Below are 27,153 nucleotides of genomic sequence, written 5' to 3'. Positions count from 1 at the left end.
TGGTGATGTGATAGCAGGGGGGTGGGTTCTAAGATGAGGTCTAGACCCCACCCTGACTGGCTTATAACCTAGGGTGGCCTCACTGTGTCAGAGTTCTGTCTCAGGGTCTATACAAAGAGAACAGTGACAGTCTTTCCCAGAGTTCTGAAGGACTAGATGAGATCCATGTCTGAAATGTGTGCGACTCAGGGACCCACGAGCCCAGGAGAGGTCTCCATTTCAGATGCCCAGGACAGGAAAATAAGCAACATGCTCCCTGAAGTCTTAAGAGGCCGCTGTATTTTGCCTCTACAGAATAAGCCGTATGTCAGCCAGTGTAAAGATTGAGCAATTCCAACTACTGTGTTTGCCTTGAGAACTTCTTAAGAGCCATCAAGAGACTCAAGCAAGTTGGGTTTGAGACATGTGGTCATGATAGGTATCCTGGTCAGCTGTGTGTACCACCTGCTGTCCACCAGACCATAAAGGTCTCTAGGGTCCCAAGCAACCCTAGGAGGAATGAACTGTAGCTCTTGCATTACTCAGTCTTTGGACTCAGTGGGCCTAGATGGAGAGCTGTCTCCCACTCCATAGCAAAACACACCCAACCCTTAAAGAGATACTTAGAAAGAGTATGCAATTACACCTCTGCCTACCAAGGTGAGGAGTGGACATATTGGTGCTTGAACCATGAAACCAATGTAGTCTTGATTCTCAGGTACACCCCAGGCCTCAGCAAATTAGATTGTAATAACAGCATAAACCTTAACTAAAAGGATTCTGATTTTCCTCAACATCTTAGTCCTTCTTTGCAAGAAAATACCACTTCAATTTTATGACTTCAAGCCTTAAATGTGGCTTAGGGTCTTTTTGGTTGTGCTTCGTATTTATTCGTCTAATTTGTGTTATTAAATGTTTTCTTATATTAAAGGGCTAGACTTGGAACTCATTTTTTTTCCTAGAATACTTTCCTTGTCACTCTTTTCCCATGGTGGACAGGTAGCTGGAGAAGGGGAGATGGCAGCAGTGGACAACAAGAATAGAATGAGTCCAGGACCGTCAGGGCACCCGGAGCCCCATCTCTGGCTGCTCTGTCAGCTCCTGGTAGCACAGCTCCCTCCCCTCAGTGATGTTCATCACAGCATCAGTTTGGCTTTTCAGAGCGCCTGAGCAGAGTGTGCTGATTTGCAGTCACCCGCTCTCTTATCAGAAGGTCCTTACACAAATGAGTGGCCCCAGCCCCTGCAAAGTCCACCAGAGGACAGAAAATGTACTTCACCGCCTGGGGACATAGGGCACAAACCTCTCCTCCTGCCATTATTTTAGTTAATAGTCCCACTAGCATTCCATTGTTTAAATTTTTCCCTGAAGAAACCATCAGGGAAAACCATCATCAAAATTGCCAAGCAAGTATCATGAAAGGCAGGGCCTTTGTTGAGCCCAGGCAGGTAACAGGAAGCCTTGGGGGTTCTCTGCCCATGTCAGACACTTGAGCTGTACAAAGCATCTTTGTCCTAGGGGGTGGCACAGGAGGGTGCCCTCACTGCAGGAATGGGAAAAGTGGGAAAGTGATTTAGAGCTGTGGTCAAGGCCTCATGGCATTCAGGGTGAGCCTGAAATTTGGGGTCATAGAAGAGAGCCAGGCGGCAGTGGCACACACCTTTAATCCCAACACATGGGAGGCAGAGGTAGGTGGATCTCTGTGAGTTTGAGAACAGCCTTTACAGAGTGAGTTCCAGGACAGCCAGGGCTACACAGAAAAACCCCGTCTCAAAAATTAAAAAGGGATAGGGGTAGAGAAAAAGAAAGAAGGAAGGAAGGAAGGAAACTTAGAGAAGTCACAGATATCAAGCCCACATCCTTCACTGTTGAAAAGAAACCAAGTGACTAAGTCAGAGTCACAAGGCCAGTAAATGACAGTCAAACCCAAGTTAAATAATTTAAAACGATACTTTTGTCGTGACCTTCATGGTTCAGTTTGTTGATCTACAGAGACACTGCTGCCAGGTTCTTGAACCGCTCCTGCCCCTCCTACCCTGGTATATGCCAGTGAATCCACAGCAACCCCAAGGCAGTTGAAACGTGGTGCTATAGCCCATACTGTGGCTCTGGGCTGGTGCCCAAGTAGCAGTGCCTATCACAGTCTCTTCGATACCATGTACTTGTGACTCACGCTGTGGCCTTGGTGGGGGTGTGACTCTGCCCCAGAGTCTTCCAACCTCCGGAGAAGATTCCTGTCGGGCTCTGAGCACTTGGCAGTGAGTGCTGGGATGCAGCAAGGCTGACCCCTATCTTGGAGCTGCCCGGGAGGAGCAAGTTTCCAGAATCAGCTCTACCCTGCCATAGTTCTGCACCAAGGGAAATTCTATTTCGTTGTTAGCATCTTGGTGGAAGGGAAAAACAAATCTGAAAACAGGCCACAATGTTCAAATGGATTATCTGGCGACAGACCAGGGCAAACAAGACCCAAGTGAGTACACCCCCAGCCCCACACGGTCTGCTGGGGACAGGTGGGCATGGCTGGGAGGACAGAGGTGGAGAGCAAAGTGACAGCTCTCAGGGCAAGGGTTGTCCTGGAGGATTCCAGAGAGACCTGTCAGCACTCTGTGAGCCTTTCTTCCTTCGGTCTTAGGTCAGAAAAAGTTTGTACGCTTAAAAGAAGGAAGGAAGGAAGGAAGGAAGGAAGGAAGGAAGGAAGGAAGGAAGGAAGGAAGGAAGGAAGGAAGGAAGGAAGGAAGGAAGGAAAGGAAGGAAGAATTTTGCCTAATAGGTGGGCAGAGCAAACTGTGAGAAGCCTGATCTCCAGAGCTCCTGGATGACTAGCAGTGGCTTAGGACCATGGTACCTACACTGAGCTCTTTCGATAGATGGGATCATTGGCTGTTTTTGAAACCTCAAGCAGACACTTTGCACTGGGATTCAGAGCAGTGCAGGGGGTAGACAGCACAGACTGACTCTGGTCAGAAGGGATGGCTTGGTGGAAGCCAGTGTTCCTTTTCTCCGACTATGCTGTGGTGACAAACATAGCCTGTTGTACCTTTTGTTATACTGTAGCATTCTGGGAGAAAGCCAACTGGGCTGGCCGGTGGCTCAATATTGCCCCGAGACTTGACCTTGCGCTCCAGTTGAAGCTTCTTGCCTTGGTTTACCTCACTGGCAGTTGAGTGCTGTTTTCTTCATTACTGTTAGCTTCTGCAGCCTGTCTGTCATGACCACTGGGCGAGGGGGCCGCGGGTTGTAGATTTCTGTAGATGGCATTGGAGGGAGGTCATGTGATCATTGTTGCTGGAAAGCAGGGTTGCCAAGAAAAACAAGCTAATCAAAACACCCTCTTTGGTGGATTTCTCTAAGGACCCACAGTAAGGACATACTTTTTACCTCGGGACATCTCCCAGGAGCAACAGGTAATAGGTACACCCTGAGAGGGACAGCCAACTCCATTTTGATGACTCTCTCTGTGAGAAACTACCAACACATAATCATGAGATGAGATGGTCACTGGAGAGGAGAACAGAAAACTTTGTCAAATATATTAGCACACTGGATTTATTATTATTATTATTATTATTATTATTATTATTATTATTATTTTCAGTGTAGTTAATTGAGTGCCCCTGATGCCTAGAACCCTGGGTTCACTGTATACATGATAGTCTCTGCCCTTGTCCACAGCCTGCAGATCACACCCAGGAGTCCGGCACGTGGTGACAGGCGGCCGTGCAGGGTCCTGAGTGGTCCTCAAAAGAGGCACTGTGCTGACTCTGACTTTTGGCCAGTTGCTACAGGGAGCATCAGAGAAGCTGTCAGGATAAATGTGTCAGATGAGATGCAATTCATCCACACCAGGACAATGCCCCTTTGAAGGACAAATTTAGCCTGGGAGCCGGGAAGATTTTTGACACTAAAAGTCAAATTTGTCCTTGCCTTGAAGTTCATCTCCCTTTCCGTTCTCTTTTGTATCAATTTCGAGCCCAAAATATTAATGCTAATCCTGAATAATATGCTGATGAGCAGTGCTTCTGAAACATTTGTATCAAAGTATTTTATTTTGATATAAAATCAGACTTTTAAAAACCACAGGGGAAATATGAAGACGTTTCCTGCATCATCTTTACCCAAACCATTCTGCATTTCTTCTTCCTCAGCTAATTCAGCCTTTTTTTTTCTTTAAATGAGATGTATTTTGGGTCATCTGAGTGAACTACCAAGGCACTAGTGTGCTTGCAGCATAAAATGTATACATTCTCCTAGAGATCTTCCTTTAAAATATAAAGCCTTATGCACTTGTTTCTTCTTTTCTAAAAAAGAAAAATTTCAGGCTGTTAAGATGACTCAGTGGGTAAGGGTGCTTGCTACCTAGCCCAGATGACCTAGGCTCAGTCCTGGAACCCGTGTGGTAGAAGGAGAGAGGGAAAAGACTCCTACCAGGTGCCCTCTGACCCCCATACATATGTCAGGTACATATGTAAATAAATAAATGTTAAAAAAAAAACAAAACTCTCAAACAGCGGCAGCACATCTACTGTTTTACATTTTTCCATGTAATAAATCAGCAAAATCATTTCATAGCAGGACATGAAGCAGTTTCATTTCCGGCGATGGCACACTCATTCAGTACAGCACCTCAATTTATTTAACTTGTCTTCTGTTGATGTGGATGCAAGAAGTCTCCAAATTGCTGCCATTGCAGATCTCATTTTTCACACTTGCGAATATATTAACTAGCTAACTCCCTAGAAGTAGAAGCACGGCATCAAAGGGAATCTACATTTTAAATTTTGATAGAAATGATTTGTTTTGCTCTCCCATGTTTTATTTAGCTGCCAGTGTTGCCCTGTAGAAATATAGTATAAGTAAGGGCTTTTTCAAATACCCGTTCCAGCTCCCAAATAATGACACAGAGACCTGTCACGTTGATTAATACGCTTTAAGCGCTACTACAGCTGGGCAGGTTCTGATCTGTTCTGTCCTGGTTAGGCTAGCCCGGCTACTTCCCAGCCACATGGCCAACGCGTTGCCTGCCATCTCCGTCTCGCCTTGGCTGCTTCTGCTCCATCTGTCTGTCCTCACGGTGAATTCCTCATGGTGACCTCCTCTCTCTTCTTTTTCTGTCCCCTACCTAAGACATTTTTTTTCCAAATGTGAACTATGTGTACTGAAATGGACAGCACAGCTGAAGACACGAGTGGATCTGTATAAAGTAAGCAGATATCAGCCATGCAGATGCTGAAGTAGAGAACCACCTGTTTCCCAGAATCCCCCATGTCCCCTCCTGGACACAGCCCTGAGCTTGCCCTAGGTGTAGCCATACCCCTCACATTCATATCGTTCTTAATTTATGACCTCCCTTCCCAGATACATACCCCTCAGTTAGTTTCAGTGTGACCAGCAGTGTGGTTTTTCTGACTAGAATCAGAAATAGACCCCGTTTTCTTCTCTGCTTTAATTCTGTTTTTTAACATTGTTTTACGGGCTCCATCTGTGCTGATGGAGAGCTGTGGAGAGCTGTTTGTTTGTTTTCATTCTTGTGCAGTGTTCTGTCATGGGAATATACTGAACTCTGTCTACCCTTCGCACAGAATATCGAGGCTATCTCCAATGCTGCCGCGAGCATCTTAATTATGTATATCCTGGCATTCATAGTTCAGCTTTGGGAACCATCAGACCACAGGACTTCTGGGTGGTAGGCTGTGCATGTGTCCCTTGAGCCACATCTACATTTCTGCCATTGTGCAAAAGGCTCTCAGTTGCTGTGCGCTCCCAGCTTGTGTTCTGGTAGCTTAGCAACACCTACTTCTGGTCAAGTTGTGTTTCTCTGATTCCTCATCGCCCTGCACATTTTTGCACATCCTTCCTGGGCCTTGAATTTTCTCCTTTCCAAAGTCTCTACCCAAGCCTTTTAACTGTGTACCTAGTAGGTTGCTTGGAGTTTTTATTATTATTACTATTATTATTATTATTATTATTATTATTATTATTATTATTCAGTACTGGGAGTATTAGTTATTAGTCTATGTGAGTTATACATATAAATATCTCTTGGTCTGTGGCTTGTCTTCCGACTCTCTGTTCTGCATCACAATACACATATAATTTGATTTCCAAGGCAATGCACTAATAAGCTTGAGTGTCATGAGCTATTACAAAAAGCTTTTCTTACCTGAGTATTTCAGAGTAGCTCACTATTTATCCATCCACAGAAGAATGTGCTACCAGCATGAAGACTTAACACGCGCTACAGCTTTCTGCCAGCCCCTAAGTTCCGAAGAGTAAGAGCTAGTAAAGTATTAAGATGCATTCATGCTGTGTTTTATATTATTATAGTACTCCGTATGACAGGTAATAGAGTTAAAGCAATGAGACATGTTAGAAGAAAGATGGTAAATACAATGGGTCAGTCACTTAGCTGCCCAACAGACAGATCCGAGACATGGGAAGGAAGTCTGTGCACGAAAAAACTGAACAGCTATGCCCACAATAAGGCTCTTTAATCTTGATTTTATAGACAGTTTTATGATTTCGATCTTCAGTTCCTTGACCTATAGGAGGACTGAGTTATTTCTGTATGTTGTCACAGAAGCCAAGCGCTTGGCATCAAAGAGGGTACAGAAAAAACAGAGCTGACAGAGGAATTCATTCCAGCACTATATTGTGTCTGCAGTTTGGCTTGGTGCCTGCCACTTTCAGGGATTACATTAGAATCTGTGAGGTCACATGATTGGTTCTCCGGCAGACTTTTAAGTCCACAGGGACAAAAACATGTCGCACTGCATCACCAAATCTTAATAGCGCTAACTCACAGCCGGCTCTTGGTAAATATCCCTTAAAGCATCAGACGGCAGGTAAACAAATGAATGCAAGGTAACGTGTCTGGCATTGTGGGCAAGGAGTCATAACATTGAACCTTCTGATCTGGGAGGGATCAGAGATGGTTCCACACTCGGCTTTGCTAACTAGAACGGACTGTGGCAGCCGTTGGGGATGGGAGGAAGGTCATGGCAGAAAGGAGAAGATAGGATAACACAGCCAAGGAGAACAAGTTTACTTGGTCGAAGTCCAGGGTGTGTGTGGTGAGTTGAGGGAAATAAATAATAGATTGATAGATCATGGCGGGTGCTGAATGCCATCAGTTTAGACTTTTCTGAGCATCATCCAGGAAACACTGAGTTTTCAGTATAGTGACTGTAGAATTGCCCTTGTCGTCATCAGTCTCAGCAAGAGTTCTGCTGTCAACCGGCACACTCATTGATTCTCCCCTTGGCACTCACTTCAGTGTTCGGCTCATCACCTCCTCTTCCTCCCCTGGTCAAATGCCCCCTTTCCCCCATCCGTATGACACTTGTCACTTCATGCTCTGATAAACTGCATGGATGTCTCTGCTCCCAATTCTTCTTTATATCTCTCTCACCTTCCTCTGTATTTTTTTGTTAATTCACTTCTAACACCCATGACAAAAAAAAAAAAATCCAAATCTCTATCTCTGCAGTGACTTCACTCTAATGGTACATTTTTTTTTCCAAATACCTACTATGTGCTGTGTACTCTTCCAAGATGGAGTAGCAGTGGTAAGGCAGTAAGGCACTCTGACCCCATCAACACTGCGCTCAGCTGAAGACCCAGGAAATCAATAGGCAGATGTACAGTCAGAAGGGTCACGGAGGGCATGAGCACTGTAGATGTCTCAGTGCCAGACAATTACCTCCTTTTCGTCCATCCAGTTAACTAGTGTGACTTCTGTATTCAGGGCAGAAGCAGTGTCATTTTCCCAGGCCCCCGGGTTTGTGACTCTGAGTGCATCTTTGGCCCAGTCTCTGATAGCCACATCCTATGAATGACTTCTTCTTGCTGCCTTGCAGCTACCGTGGAAAGACCGCCCTTGAGCCTGGCTTTGCATCATTGTATAATGTATAAAGTTTGCCCCTGGGTATGTCAGGAAGAGCAGCATGTCTCTGAACCATAGCAGCATCCCCCAAGACCTTATACTTCCCAAAGTTTTAACCCTTGCCTCCCATCCTGCCCCTCTCCAGGGCCCGTAATCACCCGCAGACCTCTCCTCTTTGGTGTATACGCAATCATCTTCATGTTTTTGACTCATGTCTTTTGTGTAGCGATCTATATACTGCCTCCCTAGGCCTCCAAGTTCATTTCCTGTCCTGATAGACAAGTCTCCAACCTTGGGGAGAATCCTGCTAAAACGCCTCCCCTTCATTACTGGCTGGAGTGATTCCTGGCATTCCTCCCTTGGCACTTTGTGAGACGCTATCTTTCTCCTTCTGAGTTCACTACTGTTTCTCATGCATAAGTTTTTCTCTCACCCACTGGATCCCCAGGTCCATGAAGATAGGGTTCATGCCCAGTACCTACTGTTACCTCCAGTACACAGGGGCGAGGCAGGCATTCACAGGAAGTGCTCAGAAAGAGCCGCGTGGTCTATGTGAGTGTCTTCTGCTTGACTGTATTTACATCTTGGTGCGCTTTCAAATATATTTTCCACATGCTTAGGAGGCATTTGCTGTGTGGTTTGGTACCAGGGTTAAGCTGATTGCCCCTGGTCATCAGGCCTATGACATTAGGCAACAGTAAGTGATGACAGGGTTGGTGGCACAGTGGTGACACCTGTGGCCAGAGCTGAGGCCTGGAGTTACTTTTCTCTCCCATCTGCCTTGAGATTTCCTTTCTCTTAGAAGGAAAGACTAATCTTGCTGCTAAACACAAAAGGGACCACGTGTGTGTACATCTGTGTGTTTTGTGCTTATATGTCCATATACACATATATGTGTCTGTATATACGTGTATACATATATGTATATATGAAGGAAACAAAATATAAGTCATGGTTATTTCTGGCAGGTGGCTTTTTATACTTCTCTGCTATAAGACATAGTACTTTCATTAACAAAAACAAAAATCCTATTAGGCATTATTTTTTTAAAGACTAGGAGGAGCTAAGATCAGTAGCTGATTGCAGGGGTCTATCTTCTATATACATCCAAAATGCCCAGTGGGAAACAGCTTTCTTGACCTCTTGTTGGTATCTCAAGTGACCAGAGAGTGAATTTAGCTCATTTGCACATGGGCCAAGGTTCCTGCAGAGGAACTGGCAACTTTGTTTGGTTGTGAAAGTCCAGAGCCATGGACTGTTCTGGGAAAGGGAAGGGGAAAATCCCGAGGCAGGGACAGGGTGGGAGGGACCTGTTAGGTTCTTCACTGAGCTCTACTGTCTAGTGATGAGAGGAGAAGGCAACAGAGATCCTGAAACACAGAAGCACATGTAGAGATTTCATACAAAGACAGGCCCCGGAAAGAGAGAAAGTCCCATTCAAGCTTGGGTTTTGTCCCTAGTGGTTTGGAAAGGAAGGGTTTTCAGAGCAATCCCAGGTGGCATAGAAGGCTCCTTGTAGAGGCCAATTCACGACCATCAAGCTTCTGAGAGGAGGGGGTTTGTCTTGAGATCAAGGGCCCTCTACATACCCCATCCCTTCCTCCTCAGTTACAGTCAAGGGCTGTAACTGAAAAGAAAGGGTGGGGAGCTTGGGTGCCACTGGCTGTGGCTGGCTTCCTTCTGGAAGTGGGACCTCTGGTCTAGCCCTGGCAAAGTGTCTCGCAGATGGGCCTACCTGTGCTGCCCAGTCAGTCACCCCACACTCCCATCCCTTGCCTGTCTCCTCCCTGCAGAATGCAGGATGGAGAGATCCAAGCTGAGTGTGCAGCAAATGCATGTTAAAGCCCAGGGGCTCTTAAAGCAGAGTAGCGTGCATCAGGGAGCAAAACAAGAAGCTACAAAAAAAAAAAAATCTTTGGGAAGAGTTGATCTAAAAAAATATGTTTTATGATGCTGATGTTTTCTCTGTGTGTACTATCCAGTACTCCCCCAGCTGATGGCATTTTCAGTCTGGGTTCTGGTTTGAAACTTGAGGTAGAAAATATTTGTATAAGCTATGGTATTTGCAGAGTTTCCTGTGTATAACACAGACAGAGCACACATAGTCCCCCACTCAAGGCAAAAAAATCACCTCCTCATCTAATGAGGCCAGATGCCAGCCATTCCCCGAGAAGTCAGTCATATGGCTGGATGGGCAGAGAAAAGCACTGCCTGCAAGAAAGCCAGTCCAGGTCCCTGAGCACTGGCCCCTGCCTTGTGCCTAAGCCCCTAACATGATGAGCCTCCTGGTCATCGAGGTACGTACATTCTCCTTATTTTGCAGATGACAGATCTTACAGGGGCCATGTTGCTTGGGGAGTCAGTAACTTACTCAGGGTCATACAACCAGAAGGTATAGAGATGAAGTTCAAATTCCATCCGCACACATGTCCTCCCACAGGCAAAGCCCAGTAAAGAAAACCACTGGATGATGCAGGCAAAATACGAAAAGCTAAAATAGTATAGATACTATGGCCAACAGGATGGGACACAACTGAACTCAAAAGCCAAGAATGTGCCATTTTCTTCTGTATATTGTTTGTGTCATTTGCTCACTATCCCCCATGCCCAATAGAGCATGCCATGAGTCAGGGAGAAAGGAGGCTGGTTACTATCTTTGCTATAGGACCGGCAGTTGAGGCACATTCCTGCCTCAGACGCTTCTTAATCCATCAGAACAAAACTGATAACACAGCCAGCCAAGTTACATTAGAAAACACCATTGGCAGTTTCCAGTTAAGATTCTCTTAACAGTCTGTTGCAAAATAGCTTCTGTGGTTCTTTGTGGAGCATGAATGCATGAAAGCTATCACCTAAATAAATCTATTCTTTGTCTGTGGCTGTTTTTATCTCTTTTGGATGTCTAGCCTTATCTCCCATGTACACAGTGACTGCCGAACATCTCACTATGCCTCAGGGAGCTTCAGTTGGCCTACAGTTTAAGTGAATGACTCACATGAAGGCAACTAAACCTGGGCAGAGGGAGACAAAAACATCTCCACACAACCCCTTTCCCAAAATGCTGAGCAAATCCAGTCGACAAAAGTCACAGTCCTATGAAGTGAGTCTCCCTGATTCTAGTCCCTTACAGAAAATGCCAAAGATAAATATTACTAGACACATGCAAGTCAAGTGTTGTAGATGAAGGTGCCAAATACAGTCAAAAGTGTTGCCAACTCAGTGTCCAGAAGATGAACAGCTGGAACAGAGAAAAGACCTTAGTACTGAGGATTCAGAGGACTCATGCAGTCATCTGAGGAATACATCTAAACCCTGACCAAAAGCATGGGATGACTAGGTGTGAGATGATTATAAATCCTAAGCTGATTGCTGTTTTTCCAATAGGAAAGATCAGTAGCATTTTATTCCTCCACTTAAAATGTTTTTTTTTTCCACAAGTCCTTCCAGTAGGTAAGATTTTTTTTAAAGTCAGTTTAGCAGGGTCAAGAATAGCTATCATTTTAACATTTAAAGGCTAGGCAGCCGGCTACTGTAGCTCACACCTATGATCCCAGCTTTCCCACTTGGGAAACTAAGGAGAGATGGTGAGTTTGAAATCAGCCTGGGCTACATGGTGAGATCTTTTCTCACAACAACAACAACAAAATTAAAAGCCGTGCATTTGAGTTATTGCCCTGTGGACATGACTATTGGGTATATCCAGTCATATCTCCTGGGCAGGCGCATGCCTCTCTCAGAACTCTGAGAAAACCATGCATTCAGTCTGTCTACATTGCTTTTATTCCTGAGTATCTCTATACATCAAACCATCTTCAGAAAGATTTACAGACGCACAGAGCCAATCACAATGTGAGGTTGAAAAGGGCATAAGGAATTTTCCATAGAACATAATAAATATTTATGATCAGAATACTCAGGCCACTCCCAGCTAGGTCCCAGCATGTAAAACAAACCTGTAGGTGAGGGATACTGGGACGCTTTAGACTCATGTCATCCAGATGTCCAGCTCTCATCTAGTAGATGGGGACAGCACATACCGGTGGTTACAGACAGCTTTGAACTCAAACCTCAGTTCGGAGTATCCCCCATCCATCTGCTTGCCAGTTGTATGATCCTGAGCAGGACCTCCAGGCCTCTGTCTGCAAAATGAGGGCAATGATACCCACCACATACACAGTTCTGCGGTGTGATGCATGTAAACACTTCGGCACATGAAAGATTTAAAATTTTATAAACTATTAGTGGTGGTAAATAAAGAGCAACAGAATGCAAAATTCAGTGTTTATAAAATTACCCAAGTCTACCATTGAGATAAATTCTACTGGCATTCCATAGTATATATATTAACTAGCCTAGGATGGCAGCAAAAATGATATCAAGTGAGTACTGTTGATACATCCCCCCCCGCCTTCATTCATGTTAGGGTGACTTTAGACTGAGGAAAATGTGCTTTCAAATTCTTGAGCCCCTTTAACCTTACTGCAGTGACCTAGTGGGGCACAGGAAAGGCTTGACCATGAGTGACTTCACGTGTGCACATAGATAGCTCCTGGCTTTCTTGCAAACCTTTTCTCCCTTCCCCATCTGGAATGGTGGAAAGAGCCTGGAGATCCTTTCCCACCATCTAGGATGCTGGCAAATCTTTTCTCCTCCCACTTTCCCTGAGCTCAGGGCAGCTAGAATAAATGCCATTCAGCTGGCTGCTCAAGCCTCCTCTCCTGAGCTGCAATTCGGATTGGGAATTTCAAACCGGATTTCTCGTTTCTGTGTGGTAGGGGTGGAGGAGCCTTTGACTCCAAGGTATGAGCCCAGTCAGACCTGAAGTCAAGGCACCGTGCTTTTCCTTTCCTTAGGATCCATAGCCATTTAAAAATGCTTCAGTCTTCCAGTGGCTACTAGAAGCTTGCCATTTTTCTCACAGAAACAATACTCCACTGTCTCAAATGGACGCTGTTTTCTCTACTCTGCCCATACTCAGTATCTCACTTAATAATTCACTCCCTCAGAAAGCCTTGTGGTCTGCCCAAACCAGCCCCATACCACAGGAAGACTACAGGGTGCTACATCCCATGGGCTCTGGCCACACAAAAAAAAATTTTAAGCTCACTCCTGCCAAACGTAGGTGAACTTTTCTATATTTCTCTTTCACAATTAAACAGTACATCTAGACTTGGTAGGGTGTGGGACCCTGAGAGAGTTTAAGAAGAATGTGACAGGGGCGGGAGGTACTAAATAAACACAAGTGACCTCTGCCAGTGGGACCTCTTATCTCCACTCCTGTCGCTGCTGCTCCTGCTGCTCCTGTTAAACATTGGGGGCCCACCGCAGGACTGGTCTGTGGCGGTCTCATGAGTTGAAAGGAGATGGATTTGAGTTCTGACCTCAAGTGGCCAGTCAGTGATCCTCATCTGGATCCTGCACCTGCTTGGACTCTTCTGAACCTTCAGACTGAGGGGTATCTTACCCAGCTCTGCTTCCTCTCTCTTCTCTTCTGAAAGAACGATTGTGTCTTGCAGATTGTAGTCTGTGCTCTGGGTTACTAAGAGTAGGCCGCACTGCTGCTTTAACGCTGTTTTCTGTAAAGGGCTTCGGGATCTCATGCAGATTTTTGCAAAGTCATATGCAAATCACAGAGCCCAGCCCTTTTCTTAACAGGATGGCAACCTTGTTCCTCGGTGGCACCTGGGACCTGGAGATCCTTTCTCCACTTACGTTTAGCGCGCAGCCTGGGACTTGTCCCTGCAGCTCACCGGGTTAGCCGTGGAACCGCTGGGACCTCCCACCAGGACTCCAGTCACCCAACTCTCTTGAGACCGCTCTGGCAGGGCTGATATGGGGTGCAGCCTTTGCTCAGAGGGCAACATGTTCCAAGCAAAACCTGCCCACCTGGGCCATGGGCTCACCCCGGGCCTCCCCGCTTCTCTCCTGGGTGCAATTTTGAGGTTGCTGAGCTTCGATCCAAAGTCCAAAATGGTGGGGCAACAGGGACTTCAAAGAGGCCCCAGGGGCCCCCGTGTACCTCCCCCAACTCCCAACCCAAACACCAGGGATTCCCTTCAGACCCTTACTGCCCAAAAAGTCTGCACCTACAGGGTAGCTAAAGGGGTATATTTATTTGGCTTTGAGTTTCTCTTCAGGTTGAACATATCCGCAAACAGTGCCCCTCCCCCAGTCTGGGAAAAGCCATTCTTCTGCTGTAGCCTATCTCCTCTACATCATGAGAATGCGGAGGGGAGGGCTTCAGACACAGATGGTGAGGGTCAGAGCCAGCCTTTCCCAAATCCTGGCAGCAGCCACTTCCCTCAACACATTTCTGTCTGATGCAGCCTCCTCTCCACTCCTTTCCGAGGCCTCTGGGGCAAAGACCACCCTTCCAGTCCCATTTCCTTCAAGTGATCTGGTTGGGTGGGATGGGAAACAGGAGAAGATCTAAATGAAACCAACCACCTGGCCACTTGTCGTTAACACTAGCTGGTAGTAGGTACATGGGCGTTCATTATGCCATTCTCACTTTTGTAATATGTTTGCAATTTTTTCATAATAAATTTTTTTAAAGTCTTCCAGCTTCCATAACAGTCGAGAAAGAAGCCTAACCCCTAACAAAGTTTCATGGAAACCCCCCACCCACCCACCCCCACCAAAGCAAGAGGCAGGGATGATTCCATTTCATATAAATAGATATAAATATATATGTGTATATATATAAAACACTCATTTTCTAACCTTTTTTTAAGGCCCACTGCTTTATTTTCAATAGACTAAACCTTCTTTCTAAGAGGTCCCGAAGTTGGGCTCACTTCCCAGGCTGGGTGATGGGGAGGGCGGGGAAGAGGGTCCTTAAAAGTTTACACTTCAATGTATCTCACACTCCTACTGTGAGAAAGGGACTTGTTCAGTGTTCTGAACTTTTCGAAGGGTCTATGCTCGCAATGCAAAGTGTCATTCTCTGGAATTGCACCTGGCTCAGGAAAGGACTGTCTTTGTACTTGAACTTAAATCCAATGGAGAACCTTAACACGGGCATTTGCATGACTGAGAACTGCTGCTGTCTTTTTTTTTTTCCATATGTCTCTTTCTTGGATGTGTTCTAATAAAATGATTCTAAAGCAGGCTGTTGATATATAGTGATTTATAAATACCCCTGTTGAGCTCGGAGGCCCTTAAATTCTCTGCCTTCCCACTTTCTGGAGAGACCTGTCAAGCTGAGGACAGATGCCTAGAGTGTGTCTGTCTCTGTGGCAGGACGGTGGCACCACTGCAATGGCAGTCATTAATAAGGATCAAATCAACCACAGCAATTTTATTCTCTGGTTTCCTAGCAACAGAGCTTGTTTTCCAGAATAAAGATGAATGGCCATCTGTAGATGGGGTGGGGGGGGCGGGGGTGGTGAGAGACAGAAGGGGCGCTGCAAAGGCAAAGGTAGAACCCTCTCTGCCAGGGAGAGAGAGAGAGTGAAGCGCAATGAGAGAGAGGCAAAGGTAGCCCAAAACAGGCAGGCCAAGTTTAGACTTGATCCATTTAGTTGATAGGGGATAATCAACTTAATTTTTATTTTCAAATTTTGAGAGCAAGCCATAGCACATTGCAAGACCCATTGGGGAAACGTACATTCCCAGAAGGAGATACTGTGAGAAATGCTCCCTTCAGCCAAGCCTGGTGCGAGCATTCCCAGGAACTAGTAACAGCCTCCTGGGGTCAAGCCCTTGATGAATGAGGCAACCTTAGAAACCTTGTCAGCTAACAAGTGTGTGCAGGGGCTGCGGAGGCAGAGCCAGACAAGGAGGCTTCCGTCTCTTGAGCATTCTTCTCACAGCAGACACCAAGAAGCTACTGCATTTATTCCTGTGACTTCCACAGCCAGTCAAAGAGGCCAGCGGTGTTGTGTGTATTTTCCTAATGCCCAGGCTGAAATGATGAAGGAATTCCTAAACATTAGAAAGAACACATTTGTGATTCTGTGGCATGTCGCTGCCGTATCCATGCGTCTCCAAGCCACAGCAGCCAGTTGGCCGGCTGGCCTGAGCTTCGCATGGTGTAGCCTCCTCCAGTGTCTACATCAGTGGCCAGAGCAGACCCAGTATAGTGCTCTTACCTATGACTAAAGAGCTCTTTAGGCCAGGGTCTCTGAAACACACATCCCCATACTTATGGCTTGTTTTCTTGTAGAGCACAGGCCAATAGGCTGAAATCATCAGTTAATTCTCATAGGGATTTGTTTACCATCGTGTATCTAAGAAATACCTCCATCTTCTGGCTGGGCATTAAAAAGTAGGTAAGCAAATAGACCTTGTCCTCATGGAACTTACCAGTTCAAGAAACACACATCAGTCAGACAATGCATGAGTAGATATATAACAACTGAGAAGAGAGATGAGTCCAGAAAGATGAAAGCAAGACAGACAGGGCTGTTTGCCCAAGGGCACACTACAACTTGGAGGTATAGAGCTCGGAGCCCCTTTGCTTTCTTTTTATGCTACCTTTCCCACTGTGTCTCACAATCCTTTTGCATAGCTTAGACTATCCTCTAGCCCCAGCCAGCTCTACGAACATGTCAGTCACTCAAGACGCTGACCTATAACCAGGAAAAAAACAAAGGGTTCATTCAGAAGTGGTGAGCTAAGTTCTCAGCGCCCAGTTCAGGAACTGAAAAGCATGGTTCTCAGACGTAGGAACATGAGGGATGAGATCACGCACACTCAGGGTAGTATGGCCAAGTACAGGACATGAAGGGATAAAGCACATTACCTTCAGGAGATACATATTCTCAATGGAAGAGAGAGAAAAAAGAACAAAGAATTACCACGGCCTATTAGAAAGCAATAACCATTAGAAAGAAAGTAAGTCAAGGAAGGAAAGCAGCACATGACAGAGGTAGGAATGCATTTTTAAGAACTGATGTACCAGGTCAGCATTTTACACATATATACATATACATGTATGTACATATATAACCTGTGTATAATACACACGAATACATGGGTTGTACATATGTCTGCTCTTTTTTTAAGTGTAACGGAGTAGTATCTTTAACATAACTTAACATGTCACTTTGTGCCCAGCTTTAAATAGTTAGGTGTATAGTGTGATTGGAAAAGACCCTAAGCCACTTTCTCTGGTCACATTCAAGTGCTCACATCAGTTTTCTCCTTTTGGCGAAAGCAGTGGTTCTCAATTCCTATATATTATGAGTGTGTGTGTGTGTGTGTGTGTGTGTGTGTATACACACACATACATATACATCAGCGTTAACTCAGGGACTTGTTGAAACACAGCTCTTGAGCCCCACTCTCAGAATTATGTGACTCAGCCCATCTGGAGTAGACACGTGAACCTACATTTCTACCAAAGTCCAGCTAATGCTGACACCATTGGTTCAGGGACCACACTCAGCCATCTACTAGGTGACTAACGTTAGGAAAACTGCCTATTAAAGTAAATTAACTCCAGAAGAAAGGATGCACCGATTCTTGGGTTTTCTAGACATTATCAAAGTGGCTGCCCTTGAAAAGTAAAATCCTTAAGAAGTGAAACTTTTTTTTTTTTAATGGAATATGTATCCGAAGCCAAAGCCCAAGCTCCCAGGCCTTAAAGAGTTACAACAAGGAACACAGCCAGAACCGGAAGTGCCAATGATATTTTGTTGTTTTCCTACAAACACTTACTTAGTATTTTATCACTGTAATATGTCTGCAGGCCCTTCTGGCCTCCTGCTCCTCCTGACCAGTCAAGCTTGTACACAGAACACTCTACAGATAGTAGAACAGATACTATTGATACCACAAAGAGGTATGTGGCTTCCCAAGGTAGAAAGACTTCAGTCACCTTGCTCAGATCCTCAGTCCCTTCTCGATTGTCTTCACTTCATTAGCTAAAGCATTGTCTTGGGATGTCCATCCTGGGAAGTTGTTATCTAGGACATATAGTTGTTCTTTGCTTTTGATTTGTTAAAAAAGAAAAATTCACTTGGTGCAAGAAGATTATCCACATGAGTGATTAACTTTGGCAAGTACTGAGCCCCACATGAGTTCTTTGTAGCATAAAGTCTTCTCCTGCTGGGCATTATACAGAGGAAGTGCTAGCTCATTTTATTAATAGCCTGAGCTAGAACTAATCGTTACAAAAACAAACCTGCCAGGGGAAAGCACACATAACACTTCCCGAAGAAAAATAGAAATGTCGTTGATTCCATGTGCCATTGCTTCCATTCCATTAATAGATATAATTGAACATTTTCTGCATCACTAACATATACAGCAAGATGAGCGCATTTTCAGTTGAACAGCTCATATATCACATTCCTGGATTCTCAGATCTGGCCCCCACAGAGAAGGACTCCTCATGACAGAAGAGGAGATCCCCACTGAACCTCATAGGCGGTGGTCCTGACTGTGGATTTAGAATTTAAATTTCAATTTTCCTTCCTCTGTCTCACAAATGCACTGATATTATGACATCTTCCTGTCTATATTGTTACTGGGACCCTCATTTTATTCAATAAACATTTATTAAGCCTCAGACCCTGTAAAGACTACGGAACAGACTACAGAACTGAATTAAAGATAATCCCATCCTCAGAGAATATAACACATAATAGAACCACTCTAAACACTTCAAATAATCAATATTCAGAAATACTCATAAGGTATGGCCCTTAGTCCGTGGAAGCTCCTCCCCATTTTCATTCTTTTTACTCAACATATGCTCTTGAAAATTAAACTGTTGGGTTGTTTCAACTTCAACACAAAAGAGACAGCAGTAGGAAATAGACTATACCTGAAGAGAACGTTGATCTAGAGAAGAAAGACTAGGCTGGAGCTCTGCGCATGTGCAAAGATGGTCATGTGTAGGCAACTCAAGCGCATTATATGTGGAGAGCAGCCTGGGATCTAGCATCTGCTGTGCATACCCCACACACGTGAACCATAGAGATGAAGTACCATGGGTCAGACATATATAATGCTTTGGAGGATCAGGAAAAAAAAATTACATTGTTGAAAGATCCAGTGTGAATGCATGTTTGGTGAGCTTGACTCCAAAGCATACTAGGAAAATAACTATTTATTTAAAAAAATATTGAATCATGCCAATAAGTAACACAGAAAATGAGCAGATACTGAGCTGGGTTGTAGAGAGTGGAATGCATAGGATTCATCTGGCTCTGTTGTTTCAGATTCCATGATTCTACAGGGTGGCTGTAGGGTTGCTGTGCTTGTGGGCATGTACACACTATATATGAAACAGTCGTGTGTAGGCCAGTAATATGTTTTTATGAAGACATAAACTCCTCGGATAAAACCCAGTTTCTCAATCTAGGAAGAAAGACAAGTTAAGGAAACCAAAAGTAGAATCAGACATGAAAGATGGAGTTGCAATTCTGGTGACCATGAACACACCTATCTTCCCTCTCCACTGGGCCAAAGAAGAGGCAGCAGCTAATGCCCAGGCTTTGTCACCACTCTTCTTTAGTCTGGATTTTGTTGCTACTGGAGTTCCAGGTCGAGATTTTGGAATGAGCCTATCCTTTGAAATCTATTTCTTCCAGTTTGCAAACCTATCCAGGTCCTGGAGGAAGTTTGTTTGTTTGTTTGTTTGTTTGTTGTTTTTGCTTTTTTGTTGTTGTTGTTGTTGTTTTTAGCATAGATGCTTCATCCAAGCTTACCAATGACCAGCAAGTATGCCATTAACATGATAATATAGCTGTGCCTACTATGGGTGGGTCTGGTCCTGGATAGCTACAGAGATATTATGAAGACTTGGAAATAGCAGTGATGGCGTTTCCATGTCTCTTCCAGGGTGGCAAGATAAGGAGAGGTTTATTCTGTCTGTAAGGGTATCCATGGGTCCTGTTGCCTGTCAGTGGTGACCATTCAGTGGTTTCCATACCCATGGGCAATGTCGAGTTCATAGGGATGGCTGTACTGACTGCTGCTAAGTGGTGGTTAGGGCTTGCATTCAAGTGAAGGAATGCCCCAAATGAATCGGGATTAAAATGTAGTTGACAGGGAAATAATTTATATACTATTAGCATGGCAGACACTATCAGATAGAGTAGTCTATCAGTATGACTTTCCATGTGTCGTTTTTGGATCTCACAGACTCATGAGGACTTACGTAGGCATTTTGGCCTCGAAGCGAGCAAGGTGGTGATGATACTGGTTTCTGTGGTTGAGTTATTCAAGGCCAGCTGGAAACTTGGAATGAAAAGCAGGAAGTTTTATGCTACTAACACTCCCTGTGTTTCCTTTGGGATTGAAGATTCTGACGTGTTGCTTCATATTTTAGCATTTCTGAAACCACCTAACAAAACACTTGTTAGAAAGCTACAGATAATAATCCTCAAAGTCAGGCCATCAGAGGTGACCTGGGTACTCTCTACCTAACCTGAAATGCCACACAGACAAGCTTAGTAAAGAGGGAGGGAGCCTTTGCAGTGTCTGATTGTTTGTTTGTTGTTGCAGAATAAAAATGATGACATTCTAGCTTGACAGCACAGTGTAAGGCTTCAGTGTAGGGCCAGACACAAGTACAGACATCCAGGAGAGGACATATTACCATCAACCCAGCATTTGTGGCTTCTGAGGAGCTGAGTGATTCAGACATTAAAGTGAGATAGGAAAAAACCCAATGCGTCTACTGGTATTGCGAACTTGGTTAAATGACCATCATCCCAGCCACTTTCCTATCATACCAAGACCTCAGAAATATCTGAATAGCTGACTTCTTCTTGGTTAAACATTTTATTTTTAAAAATGTACTGGGTGCAGTGGGTTGAGATAGTTTAATACCAGTAATGACGTTGGAGGCAGTCTCTTCGGTAAACATTGACACGGAAGAGTCTCAAGGGTTTTTCCCAGAGTGATATCATGATCAGATTCTGGGCAGTCTATCAAGAGACTGTGGGAATGGCCAATATAGCCTTCAGGGTCAATGAGACAGGCTTTATCTACAAAATAAGAGAATGGCTAGTAATTAGTGGCTCTCACCAAGAACAGAGTATCTCTATCATGTTCACTCACTTACTCATCCAACAAATATTTCTAAAGTACCTACTATGTATCATGTACTATTCTAGACAGCAGAAACAAACCCTCCACCCTGAGAAAAACAGATAAGAATTTCTATCCTGATGGGTCTTATATTCTGGTGGAAATACATATAGGTAAAACATGTAAGATCCCAAATGATGTGAAGTAGGGAGTAGTATAGAAAGGAGTAAAGAGATGACTGAGTTCTAGTGACCAACACAGTTAGGAATACATGGATAATGCAACTAGTCCGAATAGTCTCAAGGCGGGTAGTGGCAATGAGGCTATATTTCAGGAGATGGTGGGGTAACAATTTTCTAGAAACACATACAAGGTTTTAGAAAGCTCTGTTCATTACTGATATCCCAAAGCATGAAGACTTGGGGAGGAACAGTCTTGTCTAGCAGGAGAGTGAAGGGGGCCCAGTAGTGGGTATTTGACTAGCATACGTGAGATCCTGGGGTCCACCCTCCGCACTGCAAGCAGGAATCCACAAGCAAACACTTTCTCAGCCTCCATGTCTCTACTGGAGTCAAGATGGCATCCCAGAGGCCATGTGGGAACCTCATACTACCCTTCTAGCTCTTGCCAGCAACCAAGAGGAGCTCTTCCCATATGACCCTGGCCCTACATCACAGGAATCTGATTCACTCTGAAGTGACAAGAACCTTACCTGAGGCAGTGTAACATCCCTCCAGTTCAAACAGTGAGACTGTTGAAATACATGAAGGTTTTGTCTAAGTCCTAAGTGATTCTAGGAACCCAGAACTCACAGAACACACTGTTATGTCTGACAGTTCAGAGGGGCCTTGCAAACTGAGAGGCACAGCAAGGTATTTGTTTTTCCCTTGGTGAGTTTAAAATATTAGTTTCCTATGGTTATGTCCCCAACAACCAGAAGACTGTGGGGTCCCGCCAGGCTAGACTGATATATGCTTGGTAGCAGCAGGAAGTAGTTGTCAGCTGAACTTGTCATCAAGATAAAGACAAGGTCCATTTTGCTCGATCACAAACAGAACAGGGCCTCAAAAGACCTGAAAAAGGGCTGTAGGGATCCAAGATGGGGTCTTGGGATCCTAACAGAATCTTATATTTGGACCCAACCAAACAGTAGACAGCTCAGAATAGAGCTGAGTTCTTAATTGGGAGGAAGGCTGCTTCGCTCGTCACTGGAATATAAGCGTACCTTCTGCATTTCTTCTCCCCAGACCCCACGTGGGACTCACTTAGTCTATGCAATGGGATGATGTGGCATGAATATGGCTTTTTCCTCACGGCTGCAGCAGTTTGTCTCCAGAGACGAACCCTTAAGATTGAGGCCAAATGAGGAGGGAACTTGAGGGCACCATTACACACTCACTCCTGTGTTTTTATATTAAAGGGAAGCCATATGACTTGAGAGACACATAGCAAGACTAAATCCAAGAGGTTGTCTACCACAGCCGTGTATGAAATTGGCCAGCCACTCTGCGCAAGGGCTACATGGAACAAGTACATCCCAGCTCAGGTCCTGGTACAGGAGCCCAGTGGCTAATGGCAAACAGAATTTTCCCTGTTGTTATGGGAAATTGAGTGTAACGTGATTATTTTCCATTTTCTTTGCTTTGTGCATATACTTATTGGGGCTGTTGTAACCATAACTGGTATGGGCCAACCATCCTTTAGCTTGTTCTGATAAAAATTCAATTTTGAGCATGACTGAGACCTCATTTATGAATTGCAAAATCATTTTGAACTTGCTCGCTAGCTGGATGAAGAATCGGGCTTAGCCTGATAGAATCCATGTTAAGTCATGCTAGTAATTGGATTGCGGATTACTACACTGTGAGAGCTATGAGGAAAGGGATTCGGGTCTGCTGTACATTTTTAAAATTAATTTTTGTCATTTGACAACTTTTAATTTTTTGTCAGTCTTAGACATGTATACAAGATATTTTTGTTTAATTCCCTCCGTGTTTAAATCACTATCTACAATACCTACTCTACTGTCAGGTACATTAGAGGTATTAAAAGACAATTGGGTAATGTGGAAAGTGAGTACAGTTTCCTTAGTGTGCAGAATTACAAAGGCTAATACTCTCCGCTTTCAGCACAAGCAGAGCAGGGCCTAAGTACTGTGCAACAGTGAAAAGCTTTGTAGAATAACGCCATATTTGGGGAAAAAAAATAGCATACTCCTTGAATTCCACATAACGTCATAGATAGATGGGTCTAAGGTCTGATCTTCTGGGTGAAGCTAAATCCAGGATCGGGAGTCAGAACGGGAAAACAGGGAAAGCTTAGCAGAGATTTCCAATCAAAGGAGCATTAATCAGAGGAGTGAATGGGCTGGGATCCCAGATGGACAATCAGATATGGGAAGGAAGCGACAGTGTGATTCGGCCAATGACAGACAGTCAGAGAATCGGCTAGATGTGGGCTCCTAGTCCTGCAGCACATTTCATTCTGTTATCAGCCCCTGAGATTCTGGATATCCCAGTTGGCCTCTGAGTTCTGTGGATCATTTCTAACTAAGAATGGCAAATAGGAAGATTGGAAACGTAAAAGCATCAGGGGTCTGAAGCAGTAACTGGAAAATAAACCTAACAGAGCTCACGGCCCCCAGAATGAGACGAGTGTTCAAAGAAGTCAGGGTGGAAAACGAACGCATCTCATTTGGTTTACTCCGCTGTGTTGGCTGCCGGCATAACTGTGACACATCACTGAGGGCAAATGCGTGCTCTTGGCCCTGCCCTGCCCCACTCCCATGCTTATGATTCTCAATAAACATTCCAGAAGCTTCAGGAAATAAAATTTGACGTACGAAGAGATCCATCCGCTGTGAGTCAGCCTAGGAGACCATCCACAATGGATCCTAATGCAACTCCCCAATAGAGAGTGGAGCTGCCATCCGCTTAATTGTATTGTGCGTTAGGACCCTTCCACAAGTACACAAAAGAGATAGAAAACCTTCTTAGCTAGAAGAACTGTAGTCCGTTTGGGAGAGATAAAAATAGAAGTATTCAGAGGACAAAATTCCTACCATGTAGCTCAGGAATAGCTCTTGCATCCACCTAAGAATGGAATGAACTCTCTTCGGTGTCTATCCAACATCAAGCATGAATCACTGGTGCAATGGCAGTAATCTGGGGTCATTTAAAAAGAACAACAGCATAGCAATAATCATTGCAGTAGGCATACTAAAATTCACCGAGTCTGCCAAATTTGCAGTTTTATTTGCATTCATCTCAGGATGGCCCCATCTCATTTGTCTCTTAACTTTACATTACTCTCTCAGTAATTCGTAAATTCCTCCATAATTTCTAAATTCTCAGTAATGCCTGAATTCCTTCCAGTACCCATCCAAAGACGATGCCATGCAGAGAGGAGAGAAAGAGCAGGTGTCAGGACGAAACTATTTTTGCTGTAATAACAAACAATCCTTAATTTTTTTTAATGATTTAAAGCCAGAATGTGTTTTTTGTTAACACTGCATGTTCGTATCAACGGGGAGGGCTCTCTTTATTATCCACTAGGGAATTTTACTAATAGATCAAGTTATAAAGTTGCCAATTACCATCTCAGACATATAGAGCATTCTCAAGGTTCCAGTACCCACGATTACATGTTTCCGACGGAAATGGCTCAGCATTAGTGATCAGAACCAGCCCCATGTCCTAACTCAATCACAAGAAAGAAAAGAAAAGAAAACAAAAAAAAAAAAAGTGTGGTATCCAGAAGCAGAAAGCTAGGAGTGTTTTATAAACATCAGAATAACCACCTTACCAGTTCAAATAAGTCGTATTTTCAGGCAATGTTTATTTTGGCTCCAGCTCAATATGTATGTCTTGGCTGTGACTCAAATAGATATTTAAATTTTGTCTGTACTCAACCGGAGTTTTGTGCGTGTAAATTTCAGATGTATTCATTGAGATGCCATTATTCATGTGTCCCCTGTTATTTTCTGTTCTTGTCCCACCTTAATTTCTACTAAGCTGTGTCTGTGAATACCAGGTTCTATATATAGCGGGCCAGTACAGTTTTCAGTGTCTGTATAGAATGTAAAAATGAAAATTCTTCCTGTTCGTGTCAAAACTTTTTCCAGATTTAGGGAAATAATTTCTGGGGTATGCTGTCCTGATGAGCCCTCTGTACAGAACAGCTATCTATGTTATAGCTATCTATGTAAGCTTGTTAAATCTCTCATAGCAAAGGTACTAGCATTTCAAAGGGTGCTCTCCTCAATATAAGAACATGATCGAGGCCAGCCCGGTCTACTAAGTAAGTCCAGGACAGCCAATGTGACACATAGAAAACCCTGTCTTGAAAAGCCGAAAACCAAAATTTAAAAAAAAGAAAACACGACAAAGTGTCATGCTGCTCCTGTTATAAGCCATGCTGCCTGATTCTGTGACCTTGTCCTAGAAATCACATGAGTGTTATTGACTAACTCTGGGGACACTGGGAAGCCAGGACAGAGTCTAGGAACAAACCTATTCACGTTGTCTGCAAATAAAGATAGATAGTGGGACAGTGAGAACACGGGGTTGGAACTGACTCTGGACTGACAGAGAGGTTAGATTTTAACAGATGGAGAGATAAATACAGTTTTTATTATATTCCATGCATTCGAGAATCTGGCTAGAAATATTAAAATGGTGAATGCTGGCCTTCTAAAGGGAGGAGCCACGATACCTGGGATGAGCTGGGGGGTGTTGCATCGACTTACTTGTTCTTAACTCTGCCATTGACCAGCTGCCTGAACTTTGTGGACTATTTTAACTGAACCATCAATCTTTTCAAACTCTACTTCCTCTCCTATAAGACTGGAGAGAAATAGGAATTAGTCTCTGAGTTCCCTTCATGTTGAAACACTTTTTTTTTCCTGCTAGCTTAGCCGTGATTCATAAACCCATCCCCTTTGCAGGGAAATATAATAAATATATGTCCTAATCAATGAAAAATTGTGAAGATCACATTTCTATATAAATGATAACCTGCCTGTACTGTAAACATTACCTCTACTGATGCAAGATGTATAGGAATCACAAAAGAGTTTATTCTAGAGATGTCTGAGCTCCAAAGTGAAGTTATCAGGAATGAACTGAGTATGTGCTCCCATCTCTCTGTTATTCATCCATTCACTAGAAAGTCAATAGAGTATCTACCATGCATTCTGCTGTGCAAAACCGTCAACATGGGAAAGGAATTGAGGAAGCTGGTGAATGCAACTGTATGAAATCTTTGATACATAGGAAGGAAAACGAAGAAGGGAAGAGGCTGGTAGGTAGAGAAAGCAGAGTACTTTCTGAACTGGCAGGCCCAGGAGGTAAAGAAATGTCAGAACACACATTAAGTATCTTTAATCCAAATGCCAGGGACCAGATTGAAGGTTTTTTTTTGTTTGTTTGTTTGTTTTTTGAGGGGGGGTAGAATATTTTTACAAATTTTTTTAGTTGATTATCCATAATCCAAAGTTAATTCAAATTCCAAAGCTCTCTGCACATCATGATTCTCAGAATAGATATGCACAGCCTATATGAGTCTTGGAGTAAGCATGTTGGAACAAGAGAAGTTGTGGTCTTGGGGAAAGATATGAGACTTCTAATTCTGACCAAGATAAAGAAACAAAGACCAGATTTCTTTTCCTGCCTGAAACAATATTTTAATGAACAAAATATAAGAAACGAGGATTGAGACAACGGACATTGGGCACCCAGCACAATGTCTAAGAGGTAGAAAGCTAGTTAAAATGACTCCTATAAAATAACCCAGCCTTCTGCTTTGAATTCCTGGGTTTGGGTACAGGGGGTGGGCATAGCCCCTGTTTCCACCTAGACCAAAAAGCCTCATGTTCATGGGACAACAGTCCGAGGGATAAGCTCTTTCAGTGAGAAGCAACAACGCAGGGCTAAAGATGGCTGTAGTTCTCTCTATAAGACGTAAAGATGTCACTGCCTCACAGAGCTAAACTCCAGAACAGTCATGAGAGAGCTGAGCGTGGTGGCACACAGCTTTAATTCTAGCATTTAGGAGACAGAGGCAGGTGGATCTCCCAATCTAAGGCCAACCTGGTCTGCAAAGCGAGTTCTAGGACACCCAGGGCCACACAGAAGAGCCCTTTCTTGGGGAAGGAAAAAGAATAGTCATGGGAATGTAAAAGTATTGGTAAAATAAAATAAACAAAATCCACAGTGTCTGGCATCTAATCAAAAATCACCAGGCATGCAAGGAAGCAGGAAAATCCGTAATGAGGAGGGCAGCATTCAGTTGGCACTAAATGAGAA

General features: G+C 44.0%; 1 protein-coding gene across 30 annotated transcripts in view; it reads left to right on the top strand.

The window, feature by feature from the left end:
* The window catches only part of Kalrn (kalirin RhoGEF kinase), a 582,551-nt gene that overhangs the window by 404,045 nt on the left and 151,353 nt on the right, over nt 1-27,153 (top strand). For 8 of the 30 annotated variants that reach the window (XM_060370309.1, XM_060370306.1, XM_060370312.1 and 5 more), the window contains exon 34: nt 13,517-14,970. The exons of the other annotated variants lie outside the window; for them this stretch is intronic. In XM_060370309.1, the coding sequence (XP_060226292.1) occupies nt 13,517-13,579 (63 nt within the window). In that variant the 3' untranslated portion in view covers nt 13,580-14,970. Of the gene's footprint in view, nt 1-13,516; nt 14,971-27,153 lie in introns of those variants that run through there. 30 annotated transcript variants of the gene reach the window in all.

Source organism: Meriones unguiculatus, chromosome 17 (assembly GCF_030254825.1).
Source record: "Meriones unguiculatus strain TT.TT164.6M chromosome 17, Bangor_MerUng_6.1, whole genome shotgun sequence".
Classification (NCBI taxonomy): Eukaryota; Metazoa; Chordata; class Mammalia; order Rodentia; family Muridae; genus Meriones; species Meriones unguiculatus.
The sequence above is the reverse complement of the archived record's forward strand: the minus strand, read 5'-3'. Positions and strand labels throughout refer to the sequence as shown.